At 38.2% G+C, this 10,042-nt stretch overlaps 1 protein-coding gene across 1 annotated transcript; it reads right to left on the minus strand.

Annotated features, from left to right (window-relative positions):
• Positions 1 to 7,052: 7,052 nt before the first annotated feature.
• Positions 7,053 to 9,262, minus strand: cmlc1 (cardiac myosin light chain-1). Its single transcript, XM_036599033.1, has one exon. It carries the CDS (start codon positions 7,764 to 7,766, stop codon positions 7,170 to 7,172), a length of 597 nt encoding a protein of 198 aa, XP_036454926.1. The 5' UTR covers positions 7,767 to 9,262; the 3' UTR covers positions 7,053 to 7,169.
• Positions 9,263 to 10,042: the final 780 nt, after the last annotated feature.

Genomic DNA, 10,042 nt, shown 5'->3' on the forward strand with positions numbered 1-10,042 from the left:
GAGTCTTACATATATAAGGTTCATATCTATGACAGGAGATATATGTGGGTCATGGACAGATTGGTATGTTATTAAACTGTAAATCTGGACTGAAAGCAGGGAAAGAAAAGTCATTTAGGCCGCTCTGTGCTAACATCTTACAGAAGGAACCACGTTTCTCTGCAATATGTGACTCAAAGCCTGAACTTAGCAGAGAACATGTGTACATCATCATCATCCACAGCTCACACAATGGACTTTATCTATGCATTAAACCCTGCATAGCTTATGCTCTGACAAAGAAAACTGCTTGGATGCCCCCTAGTGGCTCTCTTATGTTACTACATCAATTTGACATGGAATGAAATGTTTGCTATATTCTCTCTAAAACTGATCCAATACTTTATTTTCCTCGTTTTTGACCCTAAGAGGTTATAATAATGGTTTATTTCTACTCAGCTTGTTTACGTATAGCTTTGGAGACCACGTCCTATTTTACAAGAAGATCCTTCCACTGCTACACACAAGCGCTGCACCTGACTCTAACCGATGATGTCATCTCTATAGAGAACCCCTCCCCCTCTGTATGGAATATTCTGTGCAGACTTGAGGGCTGGTGCATTGAGACACCTTAATTCTGACGATTACGACATCCTATCTTTCCCTGGCTTCTCCTCTCTCTTTGTATCCTTACTGCTCATATAAAACACTGAAAACAAACAATGTGATTCCCCAACTGTCACCGGTAATTTGTCTTGCTTGTAAAAGCATTCTTGGTGCTGACGTTCTTACCAGATTGCAGATTTGAGCATGCATTGATTCCTGTGTACTAAAGAGACCTTCAAGAAGATTTTCGGAAACTTCAACTGAGCCTTAGATTCTGGCGTACACTCATAACACTGTTCTCTGACATTTAGGATGAACTGTGTGCTGTAATTCTCTCTCTCTCGCTCTCTCTCTCTCTGTCTCTCTCTCTCAGGTTTCCTAAGGAGAACGTTTGCCAAAAGGAGGTCCCTGCAACAGGATGTTCTCTTGTCATAAATGAAAAGGATGAAACATTCAAACATAGACAAATATTAACTGATATTCGAGACCTTTCCATTTCGGAGGCCAAGCTGCCCTGATCATTTGCCAAAGTTCCTTGACACACCAAAAAAAAAAAGCTAAGAGAAAGCAAAGTCAGAAGTCTCATGTCCTCAAAGTGCCCATATGTTTCATGTTCATATAGACTGTTCTGATAGATGGTAACCCAACATGAACCAGTTTCAACGTGTATGAATAAAACCAGAGGGGACGGTGCTCCATCAGTGTTTTGAATCAAAGGAATGGTTCAGTCAGAAATGCTAATGTTGCTTATAATAGAAGGAATTAACATTATGCAATTGTTGTAATGCTAATTGGTTTGCAATGTTAGCATGTTTGGTTGGCAGCTTTTTCCACAGGGTTTTTTCCCAGTTAAACAAATCTAAGTGGTGACCCTATTGTTAACCATCTCAATGCAGACCCTATTGTCAGAAGGTCACAAGCTCGATCTCGGCGATGCCACAACGATCCGTGAGCAGGAGTCTGAGACAGCATGATTGGCCTCGTTCTCTCTGGGTGGATATTATGCTCTCCTTCTCTCCCAATACTCAGCACAGTGCTAGCCAACATGGGTTTCTGTTAGGTGAGGTAACAGAATAGGCAGTTAAGGCAGCGGTACACTTCAAACAGGCTAAATCAAACTACCGCCAAACACCCTGTTGTAAGTGTACTTCAAAAGAACTTCTCAGCACCGTTACACCAAACTACAACATCTAAAGCTAGCTAATATTTCTAACATTTATTATTATGATTTATTATTGTAAGACAATTGTATGATTATTTAATCTATTTCAAGATGTTTTAAGGTATCTAGTTTATTTATTTTCATCCAGGAATTTCAGTCTACTGAGCTCAGTAACACTGAGATTAATAACTGATCATCACATTGATTTATCAGTCTACTCAGGCTTTAGCAGAGCTCAGTAATGCTGAGATTAATAACTGATCATCATATTGATTTATCAGTCTACTCAGGCTTTAGCAGAGCTCAGTAATGCTGAGATTAATAACTGATCATCATATTGATTTATCAGTCTACTCAGGCTTTAGCAGAGCTCAGTAATGCTGAGATTAATAACTGATCATCACATTGATTTATTAATCTACTCAGGCTTTAGCAGAGCTCAGTAATACTGAGATTAATAACTGATCATCACATTGATTTATTAATCTACTCAGGCTTTAGCAGGAACTTAGGTGTCTGTGATTGTGATTTTAAAATAGTTAAACAAGCATTGATGGTGTTTCTTTTAAAGATGGTTTATACATTTTTTTAGTGGCTAAGCATGCAAGTGGTTTCTTCTAAAAATGTTAAAAGTAACTATATTCTGAATACTGCCTTTACAAAATGATACTGATACTTAATTTCTGAATTCTGATTGCATATTCCCAATACTTGTATTCTGTTACATCCCAACCCTGAGCATAAATCTTTCCTCAGGACAAGTAATATTACAAATCTGAAAATGCTGCGCTAATTACTACATCATAGCTTGTGCTTATTTACACTTGTGGCGTGCCAAAGAACACTCAGTCTTGGTGAGTGATCCTGCTGAAGACATCTTGAGGAATCATAGCTTTGGCTGAAATTCTCCCATGCAGACATCCCTCTGAGGAGCTGTCAAAACGAACAGAAAAACATGTCACCCAGCAGTCACCACAATGCTCAGCTGCTTTGCCAAATAGGTTTTAGAAGGTTTTGTTTTCAAGGAGACAGACTAAGTCTAGCCTAGGGCCAAATTGCATCAGTAATGGGATTCTTTTTTTTTTTTTTTTTTTATTAAAGCCCCTGACTAGCCTTAGTCTGTGTCCGGAACATTGGACATTAGTGACCAATGGAGGCTTTTAAACAGGCCAATCGGTTGTATGTCTCACCAACAGCAGGCAGCCTAAACACAGCAGCATGTCCCTGTCCAACCATACAGCTCTCCGTGAGGATCTGTGGCTGGCAGACATAGTGTCTGTGGTCACAGTAAATGGGGGTGTGATTGATAGATGGTGGCTTGCCCGCTCTGTCTGGGGCATAACAGAGGCAACGGAGCTGGGAAAGTACAGATGTGGTGAGAAGAGGGCATACCAGGACACCCTCCATCACCAAACACGCACTCTCCCTTTTTCTCTCGGAAATAATAGAACTCGATCCTTCCTTGGACTCACCTGCCATCCTGCTGTGCCTGTTGTAGTAGAACATTGGTGGGGAAATCCACCATACATGGAGCCAAGGACAATTCACATTAGGACTGTGTGCAGCTGTACAGTGTTCAGTACTGAAACAGTGAAGTTTGGATAAAAGCATAATAAATTAAGTGCGCTAGTTTTACCTGATTCAGGATGCGTTAAGAAATGTGACTAACATTGAATGAAAGTCATTTCCATAATGACATTTGGCTGCTATTCACTTTCATTCATTGATAATGTATTTTTTTGTTTTCTTCACAAAGATATTGGTTGTTGCCCTTTCTTATACATTAATGTATTAGTGGTGAACTATGACTATTAGAGCTAGGCCTTCAGTTCAGGCCATAAAAGTCAAAACCCGTTTAAAAATGAGAAACTACACCTTTACAACAATGATAATTTCTGCTAATCCCTATGGGATTCTAGCATTATGTTAGCTCTAAGCTAACAGTGAAGCACATGAATGCTTTTTGTCTGTTCTAGATTAAAGACAAGCCTGTTCAAAAGACATTTCATGTTTTATTTGAAGCTTATAACAGACATCAACATATATTTTACCCTGTATCTAACAGTTCTACAGTCGTACTATTTTCCATTTCTAACATCTGATAGAAACCTATTAGTCAGGCCACCACCCTTGGCTGTATCCACAGTCAGTGATGTATCCAGAACTTCCAGCAGGCCTAGAGTGACGTTTTGCCTTGTGTCTTTGGTCCCACCCATTGTTAATTGAAACATTTGATTGATTTCACTTCCTAATTAAGTTGGAAGTGAATCTAACGTTCAGGAGCCAAACTGAAGGCCTAACCAATGGGATATCTCACCTGGCTGTATGTACTTAGATACCACAGAGAGAAAAAAATATATAATTGAACAAATTTCTGATGGGCGTTTCAAGAATTAAACCCATTATATAACAATGAAATAAAGTGTTACTGCACTACTTGCAGATTTGAAACACAAATATGATTCTATTGAATAAAAATGAATTGCAGTTGACAGATATTTATACTTGGTTCCCAGAAATCATTAGGCATTCTCCGAAGGCCCAGAAGACCCTGAGGGTTCCCCACTGTCCAATGAGCCAAGCAAATTACGCAGTTAATAGGTACACGGGGAGTCTCTGTAGTCTTCTGAAATCGTTATGGTGTTTCATCATCAATAAAGAGGAATGAGACTTTTCCAACAGCTGCTTCACATTTAATCACATTTTAACCTTCCATCAGTTTGGTGAAGGTTTATCATCTGTACATGAATCTTAAAAGTCAAATCAATTCATGCATTTGTGTACTTCTGAACTTACAATCTTGGTAATGATGTGGTGAAATTCACTATGTGAAATTTTTATGGTTGTTCTTTTTTTTACATTTGAAAATGTCAGTTGCTGTGTACATTATGTGAACATTTGATGATGTGTGAGCCAATAGAAAAGGGCCCAAAAAGACTTGGACTAAAGTCTTGTTACACTAACATATCTTAAAGGTAAGAATGTTTTTCCTTCTCCTATGAAGTCACCATTTCTGAGATATGAGGTTTAATTATGAAAATAAGTTGGTGCAGTAGTGTAAACCTTCCTAATTTTGCTTCTAAAGTTTTGTATTAATGGTAAACTGAACTTATACAGTGGAGAAAGTTGGTTATTTCAGGGAAACGTTTAAAATAAAAAAAAGACTTTTCTTGCTGTTTTAAAATGAAAGTGTTTGATGTAATATGAAAACATTGTTAAAGTTTCAGAACACACCTCATTTACATATATGAGTCTGTTTAATCATACAAGATAAAGAAAGTTTGGAAAATGAGGATGTAAAAATGAACCAGGATTGTTCTTGACACATTAATGCACATAAATGTCCTAAGTGGACCTCAGGGGAAAAAATGCTAGAATAACACACAAGTCAGAGTTATAGTTGGTGGTTATCAAAGTACAATATGCCAAGAACATCCATATTCTGTACAGCTGTACAACACAACACATGGATCATTCTTCTGAACTGGTTTAAATTCACAGTTTGAAACACATGTTAAAGTTGTAACTGATGTGGATTTTAGACTAAAATCCTTTTGCTTTGAGTACCTTATGTTTATTTTATTAAAATAAATTGTCACTAACAAACAAACATAACACTACCGAAACTTTACCAAATGTTTCAGCGTCAATTTTAGCTCATTTTGGTCATAACTCAAAAACGTTAGCTGGTACACGACTAGCAAACAGTTTATACACATAAAGTCATAATATTTTTATTAAAACACAAACATGTGTACTTAATGGCAGAAAATGTGTTTCAGCGGTGACAATTCTTGTTACACACTGTTATACAAACAATGGGATCTCACTGCTCAACATGTGGCCATGAGGGACAGGGATGCCTTGTCACTTCCTGATCTAGGATGCAGAGGTGTGGCTGAAATAAGGCTCTGCCTATGGATGAAAGCTGTGTTTCGGTAGTGACATGAAAATGTGGGACAGTATTTTTTTTAAAAATAGAGTTAAGGGTTGTGACAGCCACCTCCTATAGAAACTACATGTTAGTAGCTTTTTAACGATCTCTATAATACTTTGGGTTTAAATAGACAATGATATAACATTTAAGGCCTGAATGCTTAATTGTTTTTGTCTGTGGGACTACAGTTTGAACTAATTTGGTAGAATGGTCCATATACATAGAGAAGAAGTCAACATGTATCTATATATCCAGAAGTATATAAAAAAATACTAAACATATAAAAATATGCATGAGTGCAGGGACATATATATAAAACTTGAGTGGCTATTGTAAGGCAAGGAATGAGGACTCAATAATTAAACTGCAGAGTTATTGTAACAATTATGCTTCCAAACAAGGCCAGGTTTTGACTTGGGCCATTCAAGGCTGTATAATCTATATCCTCTATCTCTAAAATCACATTAGCTGAGTAGTATGACTGCACCCCCCTCACTCCTCTGGGGACGATATGGGACTCCATATTGATTCAGGTCAAGTATAGTGTGTATCCTACTTAGAGGAGCAATGTTACATCCCCAATGTTCTCAAACCCAATTAGAGTGGAGATGAATTCAAGATGCTAGACGTGGCCTATGGAAACCCATAAACACTCAGAGAGATGCGCTTGCATGCATCTGTGTTGTGTGCTGATGGACTGAATTTAATCTAATTGATATTTGTATTGTATGAGCAGTGAGAAATTCCACTCCAGAAGACTTACATCAGAGGGTTGATGTAAGATAAGCTTGCAGGACAATTAATGCTGTACATTATGTTCTTTGCTGAAGGAGAATCCATGACTTACAAACGGATTTACATGCTTTTGGTTCAATGTTTCACAGTATGTCCTTGACACAAAGACAAATTAAGGCTTAATGTCTTGTAGACTTTGTGCTTCCAATGTGAAACACCTTCATTGCTCTAATGAATTCAGTCATTTTCATAGGCTATTGAAAAACAATTAAAAGTGCATTTGGACCTAAAATTAGCTAAATTTCATGTTTTTATTTTGGCTAGAGCTCCCCTTTAATGTAATTGTAGATATAAATACTTTTATTTTTATATAATTAATATAATAAATAAATATAATTATAAATTATATAATAAATAAAATTGTAGATATAAGTACTTTTTATACTACTCAGAACATACTGACCTCTCAATATATTCAGTTTCTTTCTATACTTTTTCCCCCAGCAGAAGTGCTAGAAATCATGCAAGCATGCAGTATGAATAGTTACTCTGGTGACTGTATACCAGCTGTTTTTCATGTAGTTAACCTGACTGCATAAAGACCAGCAACAGACAGAAGACAATACAGCAGAATAAAGTAGAGACATAATATAATCTTTATTTGATGTTTACCAATATTAAATTTTCCTTTTAAAAGTCCTTTGGTTGTTGTTTTAACAGTCCTTGAGTAACTCTAGGACATTCTCCAGTTCACCCAGATAGGATGTGCTTGATGAATGAAACATAGTTGATGCAGCCATTGACGTCCTCTTGTCCCATCATGAGGCGGTCAACCTCGTCTTCGGTCATTCTCTCCCCCAGAGTGGCCAGAACATGGCGGAGTTCAGCTCCCATCACCGTGCCATTGCCTTCCTTGTCAAAGACCCTCAGGCCTTCCACAAAGTCCTCGAAGGTGCCCTGATCCTTAGCCCTGGAGATGTGCTGCAGCATGGGCAGGAAGGTCTCGAAGTCCAGCATCTTGCTGTTCATTTCCTCTGCCTTGGGCTTCCCCAGCACCACATGGACATCAGCGTTGGTGGGGTTGTAGCCCAAAGCCCTCATCACATCTCCACACTGAGCATACCTGATCTTCATCTCGCCCGTTGGTGTCTCATCGAATAAGGTGAAGGCATCCCTGAACTCCTCAATCTGGTCCGGACTGAACTCCAACACAATGCTCTTCAGGTCCAGCTGAGGCTGTTTGGGCTCCTCCGGGACAGGAGCAGGAGCTGGTGCTGGAGCCTCCTCTTTCTTAGGCTCTGGTTTCTTGGGCTCCGGTTTCTTGGGTTCGACTTTTTTCGGGGCCATGGCGTTCACACTAAGCAGCCACCAAATGGAAGATGGGAGTGAAGAGCAAGTTGTCTGAGCCAGCCGTGCACTTTTATACTTCCATTCCAGGGTGTGAGATAAGCTTTATCAGAACCACAGCACTGGCAGACTATAAATGGAAGTGAATAGAAATAGACTGGAGTGACACTCGTGCTATACTGGAATACTTCGGTCCAGTGATACTTATCCCATAGTACAAATAAGGAATCATAGTATAGAATAATTAGACGTAGGTTCCAGAAACTTTAAAATGGTTCTTTACTCTCACACATCTTATGTAAAAAATGGCTCTTTAAAGAACCAGCAATTAAAAGGTTCTTCAGGGAACCCAAAATCCTTCTTATACAGCATGGCCCAAAGTGTGGCTTGTGAGCCAAAGCTGGCCCATGAGGATATTTACATATAGCCCACCAGAAAGTTGCCCTAACCCCACTCCCTCACCCAATGAAAGAACAAACATATTATACTATATCCAACTTTCCATTCCATCTATTCTTACTTTCCTTTTAAAACTGTATTTTTGAATATTGTAATAAAATGTGTACTGTTATAAAATACATAACCCTCCTACTTTATTTGTAAATTGTTCTGGCCCATAGTCCACCACAATCACTGCACTTTAATCTCCCAAGACAAAATTCTGGGCACCCCTTTTCTTCGGCATCGCTCCAAATAATGCTTTTATTTTTATGATTGTATCAATCTTGTAAAAAGACACACTAAATGTCTGTGTAATGTAATTATGTATCAAAGTTATTTCGGTCATTTTAAATATTAAATCCTCCTCACTGTATGTCATTATGCGCCAAAGAAAACAGTGATGAGGCCAAAATGAGTAATTATTCTTGGAGGCCTACTATACTCCCCCCAGACTGCTGACAAAAGGAGGAGCTATGAGGCATTTGGAGATAAGCAGAGAATGGAGAAGGTAATTGTCCAGGGAGCTGAGGAGTGGAGTGGTGGGCTTTACATCAGAAGAAACCATCATCCTATGAAGCTGTCATTGTGCTGCTATGATGCTTTATAACTTCCTATTCACCTAAAGGAATATTCCAGCATTTTAACCTAATCTCCATCTGCCAAATCTGTAGTATACCAGCATTTCTAACATATAGACTATACTTGAACCCCACTCCCCAAAGTATATTCCATTCCATTTTAACAATGCCCAATTACCAATTTGTTCCATCTGAACAAATTCCAAAGAGAACAAATGTCATATTGCTGTGAATATAAGGGCACACAGTGTCATTAATGCAAAGCATTGCTACTTTTCGCTGTTGTTATTTCCATAAATCTTCACTTTAGCCAAGTACATGAGGTGCTTTACACCTAAAAACAAAAAACCTTGGAAGGTTTAACATATTGTTGATGCCTTATTTGACTATTCAAATGAGTAAACAAATGCTATAATGTGTTCAGATATTCATATATTCAAATAACCTTTCCCAATCCACCACAGTGCTCCCCCCAGGTTTGTCTCAGACCTGTGGGAAACACTGGTATATGGTCCATTACCAGGAACAATAGTTTCCCTGTACAGAACAGAAAGGCTGACCCAAACTGAATCAGAACACATACTGTTCCATTGGTTTCCATTATAAGAACGTTTCAGGTCAATATTATTTCTGTTTTTTACTAAGTACAGGAAAACACACTGAATATACTGTCTGTGGTAATAACCATAAATTAATCTACAGCAGATGAAGCTTAGCTTGAAAATGCTGGAGTATTCCCTCTACAATCCTTCAGCCTAGAAATAAAAAAATATTTAATTAATAAATAAACAAAATGTAGAAGGCCTCATAAGAATAAGTGCACAGAAAGTTGGCTTCAAAAAGTTTACTGTATATTTTCTTTACAACATTTTCTATACAGTACATTGACATAGTGTAAGCATATAAATAGTGAAATAACCACACTCATATAAAAACAAAGTATTTTTGGCAGTAGGCGTGAAGTTTGATTGAAGTTTGAGGAAGTTGGCCAGCGGTGTCATTTGCACCAGTTAGCCAGCAGACAGGCCACAGTGATAAGACAGCGATAAGGAGGATACTATTCTGAGATGCAGGCACATTCCACTGCTCATTGAGACACCAATGATGGAGTGCTCTCAGGGCACTTAGAACAAATGAAGCATGCCAAAACTCATTTAAGGTGAACAATGATATCTACACCAAGCAGGAGTAAGCTGTGTGATGTAATTTGCAGCCTGATTTTAGGGGGATGTTTTGTTTTGTCTCATTTACAGCTTG

Source organism: Colossoma macropomum, unplaced genomic scaffold (assembly GCF_904425465.1).
Source record: "Colossoma macropomum unplaced genomic scaffold, Colossoma_macropomum, whole genome shotgun sequence".
NCBI lineage: Eukaryota > Metazoa > Chordata > Actinopteri > Characiformes > Serrasalmidae > Colossoma > Colossoma macropomum.